This window comes from Muscardinus avellanarius (genome assembly GCF_963383645.1).
Source record: "Muscardinus avellanarius genome assembly, chromosome: 4".
Taxonomy (NCBI): Eukaryota; Metazoa; Chordata; class Mammalia; order Rodentia; family Gliridae; genus Muscardinus; species Muscardinus avellanarius.
Window position 1 is genome coordinate 81263593 of NC_137789.1, and position 12934 is coordinate 81276526.

The 12934-nt window shown below is 41.5% G+C and overlaps 1 protein-coding gene across 2 annotated transcripts in view; it reads right to left on the reverse strand.

The window, feature by feature from the left end:
* Positions 1-12703, reverse strand: part of LYN (LYN proto-oncogene, Src family tyrosine kinase) — a gene marked incomplete at both ends in the record, with an annotated part of 63269 nt that extends 50566 nt beyond the window's left edge. Inside the window, 7 exons of one of the 2 annotated variants that reach the window (XM_080694468.1) lie at positions 1938-2090; positions 4067-4216; positions 4744-4847; positions 4963-5061; positions 7580-7685; positions 8470-8515; positions 12542-12703. In XM_080694468.1, the coding sequence (XP_080550594.1) occupies positions 1938-2090; positions 4067-4216; positions 4744-4847; positions 4963-5061; positions 7580-7685; positions 8470-8515; positions 12542-12703 (820 nt within the window). The remainder of the gene's footprint in view (positions 1-1937; positions 2091-4066; positions 4217-4743; positions 4848-4962; positions 5062-7579; positions 7686-8469; positions 8516-12541) is intronic. The other variant, XM_080694469.1, reaches the window with a different exon arrangement.
* Between the last annotated feature and the right edge of the window lie 231 nt (positions 12704-12934).

Sequence of the window (12934 nt, forward strand, 5' to 3'; positions counted from 1 at the left end):
GACCCTGTTTCCAAAATTTAAAAATAGGTCTGGGAGTGTAGCCTGGAGGTAGAAGGGTTTCCAGGAACCCCAGTACCAACAAAAAAAAAAAAAGAAGTTCAACATAGACACATCACATAACCTAGTATCTGCACTCCTGGTATATATAAAAGAGAAATGAAAATTGAAAATATGTGTCTACATAATAACTTGTACACAAACATTTATAGCAGCAGTATTTATAATAGTCATTTTTGGACAAAAGTAGAAATGACTAAAATTTCTGCCAATGGACAAATAAACACATTGTGATATATCCTCACAATGGAATATTACTCAGTCACAGAAGATGATGTAACTTGGATATATTTTACAACACAGATAAACCTTAAAAGTATAATGTTAAATGAAGTAAGTTAAATGACACAAAAGGACAAATGTTATATGACTTCACTTTCATGGGGCACTTATTCAGATTCTCCATAGCATCTAGAACAGAGCCTCATGAATCTGATAGGAATATAAACTAATATGTAGCTAACAGGCACTGCCAACCTGTTCTGAGAAAAAATAGCCAAAATGAAGAATGGGGAGTGGTAATTATGGTTTATGTGCATTTTGCAAATTTTGTGCATTCAGACTTAGAGTATGGTCAGTGTTATTATAGGCTGGGTCAGTACTTGCTGTATTTAAAGGACTCTTGGCTAGCTGGGCGTGGTGGCGCATGCTTGTAATCCCCACGCTTGAGAGGCTGAGACAGGAGGATCTCACAGGTTCAAAGCCAGCTTCAGCTACTTAGTGAGGCTCTCAGCAACTTAGTGAGACCTTGTTTCCAAATAAAGTATAAAATAGGTCTGGGAGTATAGCCCAGAGGTAGAAAAGCCTCTGGGTTCCACCCCCAGTACCACCAAAAAAAAAAAAAAAAAAAGACTCTCTTGGTTATTGGTTATTGGGATGTCAAGAGGAGAAAGTACACAAAGCTGTCATCCCAGGGCCTGGCTCTAGGGGAATCCTCTCTCTCCCTCACAGGTCTCGGGCTATGATGGCGTCATGGCTTTGTGGCTGCAGCAGGCTGAAAGTCCTTGGTTTCTGCTCTGCTGGGACCGGAGCATTTTTAAAAGCCAGCTGCCCCTTCTGCCTGGATTCACTTTTGCCGGCACAGAGTGTGTGATCCAGTCAGCTGTGAGCAGATGCACATTTTACCCTTCCAGAAGTAACTGCAATTTTTCACTAGGCCCATGAAGAGAATGTGATGCTTTACAATTTTTAATTCTTATCACAAAAATTCACATTCACTATAAAAACTCTGGAAAAGACAGATGGAGGCAGCCATGGTGGTGCATGCCTGTAATCCCAGTATCTGGAGGCTGAGACAAGAGGATCAGAGGTTGGAGGCTAGCCTCAGAAACTTAGTGATGCCCTCAGAAACTTAGACCCTATTTCAAGATAAAAAGTGTTGGGGGTGTATCTCAGAGATAAAATGCTTCTCAGTTAAATTCCTAGCACCAAAAAAAAAAAAAAAGCACAAACAAAAACAAAAAGACAGATGGGCAAGACAAATCTAGAGCAAGCCACATGGAGTCACAGAGAGGGCAATACGTGGCTCTGAATCATTAGCGATGAGACTTTGAGGATCTCTAAACCTAAGTGTAAGTTCTCTGAGAGAGAGGAAAATTTCCTGCATTTCAGATGTGGATCAAGAGAATCTGAGAATGAGAGAACCGTGCAAGAACAGAGAGGACACCCAGGGTAGATCCCGCTGCTCACGAACATTAGGAGGATGACTGAGGCACAGGGGAAGCAGGAGTCAAAACAGACGGGTCTTGCAGGCCAGTCGGGAGCAAAGTAAATGCTGCTTCTGGCACAATTCAGTGTCTGGCTCAGAAGCGGAAAGGAGCTGGCTGAGCTCTTCCCCGTCGCCCCCTCCAGGGTGATGTAGTCCTGAGACAGGCACTCACCCATCCAGACTTCCCCAAACTGCCCGGCGCCAAGCCTTTTCACCAACTTAATGGACTCTCGAGGGATCTCCCACGCGTCTTTATCCCATGGCTTCTGTGGTTTGGGACTGATACACGCCTTCTCCAATCTTCTGCACAAGCCATCTGACTGCTCTAATTTCAAAGAAAAACAAAGGTTAAGAAATGTAACACAGTCTGCATCCACAGGTGTTTGGCTCCAGGACATACTTGACGCCAAAACCCACAGACATCCTCTCAAATACCTTGTCATCTCTAGATGACTTGTAATACCTAATACAATGAAAATGCTATGTAAGTGTGTAATTCAGGGATGCCGATGAGAAAAAAGTTTGTACATGTGCAGTACAGATACAGGTTTTTAAAAATATTTTTAATGCTTGGCTTATTAGCTTCTCAGATGTAAAACCTGTGGATATGAAGGCCAGTGGTACATATTTTGCATTTTACCAGTGTCTTTTAATAAAGTAAAGCTTGAACTATTAGCTTTACAATGTCCAACGTGCCATAGTTCACAAACCTAAAAGACCGACAGAAATATTCTTTGCATAATCATGACTTAAAATGTTGAAACAAACTTGCCAAATTGCTGAGGCTGACCCTCAACCAGCCATCCTTCTGTCTCAGCCTCACAAGTACTGGGATTAGAGGCAGACTTGCCAAATTCTTAAAAACTAATTTGAAACATTTGATTTTATTCATGAACAAATGTTAATATATAAAAACAAAAACAGCAGGCCGGGCGTGGTGGCGCGCGCTTGTAATCCCGGTGCTTGGGAGGCGGAGACAGGAGGATCGCGCAGGTTCGAAGCCAGCCGCACTGGCGTAAGAGACCCTGTTTCAAAAATATAAAAAATAGGTCTGGGAGTGTAGCCCGGAGGTAGAAGGGCTTGCAGGAACCCCAGTACCACCAAAAACAAAACAAAACAAAACAAAAACAAACAAAAAAAAAAACAGCAAAACAAATGAACAAAGACTGACAGGCTGTCAGGATGACTCCTGAATAGAGGGCACAAGGGCAGAACACGGTCCTGTCATCCCTGGGTCCCTCCCCACACACACCCCAAAAGGCCCAGATCACTGTGCATTCTCAACACTTTTGCAGGCCAGGGGATACAGAACAGATGAGAGAGGGAGGAGGAGCCCACGAGACCCGAGGTCCCTTGTGCTCCCCACACTGGAACCTCAGCAAACCTTCCCTGAGCACTGTCTTAGAGCCGTGGTGGACAGAAGCAGAAACAACAGCCCTGCGCCTGACATGGCTCACTCAGGGAACAGACCACTGCTCACAGGGCCAGGCCTCATGGGCTGCAAGGTGGCACTAGAGACAAGGAACCTTGACCTGCAGTGGTATTATTTCTGTTTTCTATTACCAAGAATATATATTATTGCCTTTATACACACACACACACACACACACACACACACACACACACACACACTTGCAGCTATTCGAACACAACTGCAGGTCTGTGAACACAGTATAAAAAATAAGCACTGTCCCCAAATAACATATTTTTCTCTAAGTAATTTTGAAACATTGACTATCAAACAGCATAGACTAGGCAGGTAGGATTGAAAATTATTGAGAATGGTCAAATCTTACTTTGAATGCATAGACAGTCCCAAGGTACAATGGTTCAACTCAGGATCTTTCTACTTTACCATGCTATGATGACCGTGTACCCATCCAAGCATTCTATTTTCCGATTCCAGCACAGTATTCAGTAACTTTCACGAGCTGTTCAACACTTTATGATAGAAGTGGCTTTGTGTTAGAGAACTTTCCCCACTGCAGGCTAACATGAGTGCTCTGAGTACATCTGCGGCAGGCGAGGCTACGCCCTAATGCTCAGGAAACCAGGTGTACTAAATGCAGTTTTTTCACTTTGCACCAGTCTCAATTTATAATAGGTTTACTGGGATATAATTTCATCATAAGCTCATCTGTATATTTCATCATAGTTTAATTTAGAATCAATTACAGTGTATAACTGTCAACTTTAAAAGAAAGACACATATAAGGTTTTTGTTTTTATATGAAAATAGCATTGACACTTTATACTTATAATAATATATTCTGTCTTGTCCGACTATCTATTTTTACTTACTTTGGTAATGCTTAATCATGTCACTGATACAGGGAAAAGTAATTCGTGGAGAGATGTAATAGCCCCCATTGTCCAGACTTCTAATTTTGTAGTGCTTAATAACATCGCCATGCACGGGGTCATAATCTCTGACAGACAGCGAGAAACTTCCTGTGGGAAGAAAGTGTAAGTAAAATGTACAGTTGTACTTTACAAATGAAGTCTGCCTTATACCGCAAAGTGGTGCCCATTTTTCCATAAAATATGCAAAATACAAGTAATTATACATTCAATGCATAATTTTAAAAGTCCTATAAAAATTCTGCCTGATAAACAAAACTAGCTAGTTTACTGTGCAAATTGCCAACTTTCCATTTTTTTATTTATGATAGTTTACAACAGTTATTTAGCTAAATGGAAAATTTGCTTTAATTTTCTCTTAAAACTTCAGGATTTACTCTATGTAATAACACAAGAACAAACATAAAAGTGTGATAAGCCCTAGCCAAATGACATCTGCTTTCCATGTGATTTCTAGTACCAAAACAAATCATTTGAGTTTTGTTATCATTTGTTATCAAACCATAAAACTTTCACTACCCAAAAGTACTATATCCATTTTTGTAGTAGTTCTAGAATAGTTCCTAAAAATGCTTTATTAGGTGGCGTCTTAGAAGAGGTCTTAACCCACTCCCTACCTTTTAATGTTTCACTTTCTCTGATAAGAAACGCTCCTGCGCTGTTTCCTGGTGCTAAGAGCTGCCGTTCCGCATCTTTCCTGGTTATATCCTTGAAAAACCATCTGCAACGATATTTTAACATTTCACAGGCATTATGTTGCAGAGAAGGAAAAAAAGAGTGAATAAACAACCCATCCAACTAGTAACAAAACTTGCAGATAACACCTAAGAACTCACTCTTCGGTCTCTAAGGTGTTGACTTTAGCCACATAGTTGCTGGGGATGAAGCCTTCTCTCTTGGTTGAAAGGGACTTAGCTTTCCACCATTCTCCATGCCTAGAATAGAATCCACATCAAAAAGCGTTTATATCCAAGACTCAAGAGCTACAGTGACAACTGTCTCACAGTGTTTGTTCTGCCAGGTGAGGGAAGGTGGGGAGCATCCCTGGGACCCCAGAATCTAATTGGGAAAAACTGATTCCACTTTATAAGACAAAAACATGCTTAGGGATGGAAGCAAAGGAAAATAAGCTCACAATTTAAATGTGGGTCGCTGTGCTCACTGCTACATTACAAAGAGCTGCTAAAAATAGTTCTCATCTTGCAGAAGCAAAACATTTGTTCTTTTCCCTAGGATAGCTAAGAAATATATTTAGGATCCTTATAGAAATGGAAGTCAAGGGACTAGTGATTGGCCACAGTTTAGGTGTTATAGAATCCTTTGCTAAGATATCTATCTTCCATAGAGACAGCTGTCATGGAAAGAAGGAGACAAAGAAAGAAAGAACAACAACAAAATTCCAAGCAGGGGAGCATCACCACCACACTCCATGTCTAAATCAGAGGACAGGAACAGACAGGGTCAGGAGAAGGCCAGGCTAGTTCTGGCAGGAGCGGGTAAGCCCACATGAGACAGAGGAATGGAATGGGTCCCCGTGAGAATCACTGTGTTCCTCCTCAGATACCTCACACAGACAGGATCCTCATCAGGAACAGATGAAGGACACAGCTACAACACTAAGCTACTGCCTGCGGCTGCATACCTGTACTATATGTACATACACAGCTGACCTTCCATACCCATCGCTCCTAAATCCTGATTCAACCAATCTCAACTCAAAAATAGTTTTAAGAACTGCATCTGTACTGGACAGGTACAGATCTTTTTTCTTGTCCTCATTCCCTAAACAGTAACTATCTCTATGATCTCATAGTTTGTATTAAATATTATAAGTAGCCGGGCGTGGTGGCGCACGCTTGTAATCCCTGCGCTTGGGAGGCGGAGACAGGAGGATCGCGCTAGTTCGGAGCCAGCCTTGCTGGCTTAAGAGACCCTGTTTTCACATAAAAACAAATAAATAGGTCTGGGAGTGGAGCCCGTGGGAGTGTATCCCGGAGGTAGAAGGGCTTCCAGGAACCCCAGTACCACAAAAAAAAATAATATTAAAAGTAATCTAGAGTTAATATAAAGTATAATAAGAGGATATCTATAGGTTTTATGTAAAATACTATGCCATTTTATTATTGTTATTGTTGCTACTTAGATTAAACTCAGATACATTTTATTTTAATTATTTTATTTGTGTGTGTGTGTGTGTGTGTGTGTGTGTGTGTGTGTGTGTAGTAGTAGTAGTAGTAGTAGTAGTAGTAGTATTGAGGATAGAACCCAGGGGCTTTCTATCTCTGGTCTACACTCCTAGACCTATTTTATATTTTATTTGGAAACAGGGTCTAAGTTGCTGAGAGCCTCACTAAGTAGCTGAGGCTGGCTCTGAACCTACACGATACTCCTGTCTCAGCCTCCCAAGTACTGGAATTAAAAGTATGGGCCACCACGCCCGGCTTCAGGTGCATTTTACCTCCAAGCCTTTTTTTCTTTTTAAACAAGGTTTCACTAAGTTGCTGAGGTTACCTGGAACCTTCAATCCTCCTGTTTCAGCTTCTCAAGTATTGAGGCTACAGGCATGAATGACCACACCTGGCAATGCTACCCCATTTTATATAAGGGTTTTGAACATCTATAAATTTTGGTGTTCAAGGCGTGGGGATTCCTGGAACCAATTCTCCAGATACCCAGAGACAAATATACACACATACATACACGTGAACCACCCTATGGTACAGATACCATTGTTTCCATTTCATAAGCAAAGATGCCCAAGTATAGACTTTGAGTGACTTCTCAAGGTCACTCCAAGGGGAAGGGCCGAGCTTAGGCTCAAGTTCATGCTGAACTCAAGAGCGCCACTGCTCTCAAGCACTCCTTAGTACTGGAGACTTCCTCCGTCAGCCCTCCGTGGTAGGTCAGGACAACACTGAGCTAATCGTGAGAGTGGCAGGCCAGAAGTCAGATAGTGTTCTTTGTTCTTCACACTCCCTGTGCCCTTGTGGTCCAACAAAGCCCATGGATCTCAGTGACCACACACAGGGGTGGAGGAAATGAGACAAGCAAAGGCTATGGAGGTGGAAATGGAAGCGGAAGTGCTGCCGCCGCTAAGTACAACTTTTCTGACATGGCCGCAGCCCGAGCACCACGCCCTTGGAAATCAAACCAACTGGCCACAAACCCAGTCTGAATCTGAGCAATACAACTGAATGAAAATGGTCATCTAAATAACGTGCGGGTGTCTGGCTGACTTAGGTGGAAGAAAGAAATCGGTTCGTATCTACCAAGGGAAAGCTTGTGGAGCCTGCACAGCGGGACTTGAAAATTACTTTGGGCCCCTCCTTCCACTGCCGAGGCCCATGGCAGCAAGGGGCGGGGGCCTCGTGCCTACTGTAAGAAGGGGGTCTGGGCATCACTCTGGTCCTGGAAGCAAAGACTGTCGGCAGAAGCTGAGCCTGGGTCACTTACTCCTCCAGGACTTTCATCTTCTCCCCTTTCTTGAAAGACAAGTCATCCTGATGGATGCCATCATATGGGTACAAGGCTACCACGATGTCTCCTTGCTCCTCCGGATCTGAAAACGAAGGATGCAAACAGAGACCTCTAAGGATCCGTTGGCAGACATGTTTTCACAAATCTTCATGAGGCACAAAGGATGAGAGTAGGTGCTAGAGAGAGGAGCAACCAGAATGAGGGTGTGTGCATCGTGTGTGTGTGTGTGTGTGTGTGTGTGTGTGTGTGTGTGTGTAGGAGCAACATTCTGTACATACTGTGTACAGTATTGGTTATCACAAATCACATTATCCTACGTCTATAATTCCAACCCTATAATTAAGAAATGGCACACCAATGTTCATAGCAGCATTATAATACCAAAAGGTGGAAACAACCCAAGTGTGCATCAGTGGATGAAAAGATAAAGCAAAATGTGGTATATACATACAACAAAATACCATTTAGCTTTAAACAGAAATGAAGTGTCAATACGGGGTGGTATAGATGAACTGGGAGGACACTGTGCTCAGTTACATAAGCCAAGAATAAAGAGACAAAGATGTACGTCTCCACTCAAACAAAATCCCTCGAGTAGCTGAAGTAGTGCAGCGGTGGTTGCCAAGAGCAGGGCTGGAGTCTGAGGAGCTTCAGTTTGGGTAAGGAAGTTCTCAGATAGGTGGTGGTGATGGTTGCACAAAGTACAAACTTACTTAATGCCACTGAACACTACGCTCAAAAAATGGTTGAAATTGTACATTTTGTGTATGTCTATTCCCCACAGTAAAAAATAAACACAAATGCCTAGAGCAACTCTTATGGAGGCTCGAAGAGTAAAGAAAAAGCACTGCTACAAGAAAACGTACCTTTAGTTTGGAACCTCTGTCCTGGTAAAAGATGAGATTCTAGAACCTATAAGAGAATATTTGTTAGAAAAAAATAATTATGCTCGGCTTTTTCTACTTACATGCATGCTGTATATCAGTTTTCTAACAATGGCAAATTAAGCTGGATTTGCTAATTTATTAAGCTGGGAAAAAAGAGTAGTATGAACAGGAAATTCTGTAGAGCAACTACCTACAGGGCTCAGTGAAACCATTCTTCTGTCTACAAATTGTCCTTTTCCTGGGCTGGCAGGAACTGAACAGGGCTCAGGGACACTCACCCCATTGTCACTGTCGCTCTTACTTGATAAAAGAACCCTAATATTATTTGGGTGGCAGTTTGCCCAGCTCAATGACCCCTTCCAAACTTTCCCGCCCTCTGTGCAGACAGGAGGCAGCGTTTCCAGGAGCTCGGTGATGTGTGGGCTTTGGCAAAGCCTCCTTTTTCCTCTTGCCTCCTTCCTGCTAGAAAGGAGTGCAGGCTGGAGTCCAGTAGCCATGGAAACCGAATGCCAGCCATGCGGAGGGGGACTTTGTGGTTCTCATACCGGCCCATCTGTGCGTCTCCCAGGGCTGTCACTAGCCGTGGAGAGCAAGTCCTAACTGATCCAAGTTTTCTTTGGCTGACCCTGACTCTCGGGACAGATGGCATCTCCTGTTACTGTACTTGGAAGGTGAACTGGTGGGAAGAACTTGGTAGCATAAAAGGGCACCTCTATGTATTTATTTTGTGGTACTGGAGATTGAACCCATGGGAATCTACCACTGAGCTACACCCCCTTCAAAATTAAAAAAAAATTTAAAAATATTTTTTTAATTTTTTAAAAATTTTAAAAATTAAAAAAATGGTGTCAGGGTATTTGTAAATTGTGGCGGATAGCCTCCAATGTGTGCTCCTCCTACCTCAGCCTCCCATGTATGCCGTCATGTCGGGATAAGAGGCCAGCTCCACTGCCTTCTAAATCACACCTCCTCCCGGTGCCCTGCGAGGCGGGTGTGGCCCCGTGGCCCCCTGTAAGGACGGAGCTGCAGTGGGACCTACACTGCACACGGTGCCACTTCTCTGTTTCCCTTCAACTGCAGTGATTTCATGGAATGGGACCAAAAGGGTTTGTACTGAAATTTCCATTTCAGATAAAAGGCCATCAAATCTCTCAATCAGTGAGGAGGGGAAAATTTCTGCACTGATGTATCAGAAAATCCATGGGTCCATGCTAACCTCCAAGACTGATTTCAAGAAGTTGTATACTGATTTGTTAGTCATTTAGAGTTGCATAATTAGGAAACATGATCTATTTTATGTAATTTAGAGGAAATAATTACATGATAAGCTAATTAAATACTTCTGAAATAGCAAGCTGATTTGAAAGTATCAGAGATGTTAATTTACAAACATCTTAATGCACTGTAATTTTGTCCTTATTTGGGGTCTTGCTGTGTTGTCCGGCAGACTGGTCCTGACGCCATCCCCCACCTTCTGAGTAGCTTGGACTACAGCACAGGCATCACACCCACTCTGTTTTTATATAGTTTTTCTAAGATGTAGCTCATACTGTTGCTCTAAATAATTCCTTAAAATGGCTTTTCCTAGAATGCTGTTGAATTTGAGTCTCTGCTACCTTACCTCCTCTTCGATTCCCCTTGCAATGCATCCATGGCGTGAGTTCTAACACAGCTCACGGGGGCTGAGTGTTATTTATGGCCATGGAATAAGGCCAAGCTAACGGGCTCATGAAGTCAGGGCATCTGTGACCACAGAGCCCAAACTAAAATACATGGTATACATGAAGGAATTTAAAGATTTCTAACATGTTTGCTACTCCTGCCCTCTATTGATTTTTAATCTCCTTTACTCTGAAAAAGAGGAGAAAACAGTATGTAATTTTGTAGTAGTCTCCTTTGTTCTTTGGAAGGAAACACATCTTTCATCATTCAAAACTAAACAAAATAGAAAATTTGGGGGTTAAAGCACATCTGTAGCACCTGGTGCCAGAAACAAACAGATCCTTTATACAAGAACTCTGAAGTTTGTAAGAGACTAGTTGTGACTTCAATTACTTTAATTTACTCTTTTAATCTTATTTATGTAATATAGTTTTATGTCTACATGTACTTATGTTTTTTATTATATATTTAAATTATTTATTATCACTAAATTATTATTTTTATGGTACTTGGGATGGAGCCCAGGGGCATTCTACCTTCAAGCTACACCCCCAGCCTTAGTTTTTATTCTTTACCTTGAAATGGGGTCTCGCTGAGTTGCAAAGCAATCCTCCTGTCTCAGCTTCCCAAATGCTAAGATTATAAGCATATGCCACCATGCCCGGCTATTATCACTAAATTATAAAAGCTACTAATAATCATATATATTTTGAGTAGATATATTTTCTACACTTGATCTTAGCCAAAAGGCCGAGAAGCGATTGAGTAGATATATTTTCTAAATGTAATTTTACCTGATGCCATGTTAATTTACCTAACCAGAACCATCATGTGTGATGACTTAATACTCTTCTTTATTTCTTTTTTTCTTTTTGTGGTACTAGGGATTGAACTCAGGGGCACTCTACAACTGAGCTGTACCCCAGCCCTTTTTAAAATTTTTTTTGTGTGTATGTATGTGTGGTCCTGGGGATTGAACCCATGACTGTTCTAACCTCTAAGCTACACTCCAGCTCTTTTTTTTTTTTTTTAACTTGAAACAGGTCTCTCCTATGTTACTGCTGACCTTGACCCTGGGATCCTCCTGACTCAGCCTCTCAGGTATTGGTATTATAAGCATGTGTCATCACACCTGACTCATCTACACTTGTTTTTAATTTCTGACTTATCAGCATCAATGATGCCATGTGCTTTTCACATGTGACCAATACATCCTCTCTGCAGAATAATGGGCAAAGGCTGGGGGAGGGCTAACAGAAGGGATAGACAATATGAATATATTTTTGAAATGCCAATGTATTTTTTTTTTTGGTGGTACTGGGGTTCCTGGAAGCCCTTCTACCTCCGGGATACACTCCCACGGGCTACACTCCCAGACCTATTTTGTAACATTTTTATGTGGAAACAGAGTCTCTTAAGCCAGCGAGGCTGGCTTCGAACCAGCCCGATCCTCCTGTCTCCGCCTCCCAAGTGCGGGGATTACAAGCGTGCGCCACAAGTGTGCGCCACCACGCCTGGCCTGAAATGCCAATGTATTTAAAAACATCTCACACTATGAAAATTTTATTTTATCTGCAGTATTGGGGATTGATAAAAATTCTAAATAAGGGCATTTGGGTTCATCTGGAATAAGCTGTTTCTAGCTCAAATACTAAGAAAGTCTATAACAACCAAGCTATGGGAAGATATACATACAATGAGAAAATATTTTGAAAGTATTATAAAATCTGAATAAAGTGGGGTTAAGGTTGTAATTATCCAAGGCTCTGAGTTCCTCCTTTTTATGAAATGTGATACCAGTTTTTTTTCTTGGCCAAACATTTCCCAAATCCGTCAGATAGCACATGACTCAGGTAAAATTCCTAGTGTAGATAGTTGTCTCAGGTTAGGAGGCAGAATTAGATGTGCTCTTTCTTAATCTTTTAATTCAATATACTAAATCGTAACAACTTTAGTACCTGTGCTATTTTAAATCAGTTGAAGAAATGACAAAACAGAATGAAGCATAATACATCAAGACCTATTAGCATCTATTTCGACTTGAATCCAGCATTTCCTTTTGCTTCTAGATCACTCTGCTGCTCTGACTGCCTATCCTAGTCATGCACACTGCTCTGCACTGGGGTCTTTTTCACCAATAACATGAAAGATGATTTTTTTTCTACACGTGAACATGATCAAAGGTTTGTTTACTTTCCAGTAAGTGGCCTGATATTTCTTCAAATGCTGATATGTTCTTTAAAAAACTATATTGCAAAGCACATCAAAAATTATTTGAGGCCCAAGTAATCCACGTGAATCGTTTACATGCACGCGTTACAGATCGGAGCTTAAACTAGGCAGCCGTGCGTGAGTCCTGTGGGGTTCTCCCCTGAGACTATCTACTTACTGGCCTTTGCTGTTTATTGGACGTTGGATCTCTCACATAAATAGTTCGGTCAGTATTACGTACTGGTTGAGTCTTCAAATCTACTCCATCGTCATTCAGATTGTCTTTCCTTTTTGATTTTATACATCCCATATTTCCTGTTGGAATATAAAGCAATGACATGTTTTTACCATCCTGGGATTGGCTCCAAGGCACTAAAATATCTTCATTAAAGCAGAGTATAAAGGACACACTTTTATTCTTTATCATACTTTATTTAGATAAACACATTCATATGTGGATACTGTTCACTAATGGGTTTGTTTGGTCATTCATTCAAAATATATCTTTTGGACATCCATTTTCTGTCAGCCAGACATAAATGCTACTTTAAATACTCTCATATTCTGTGTG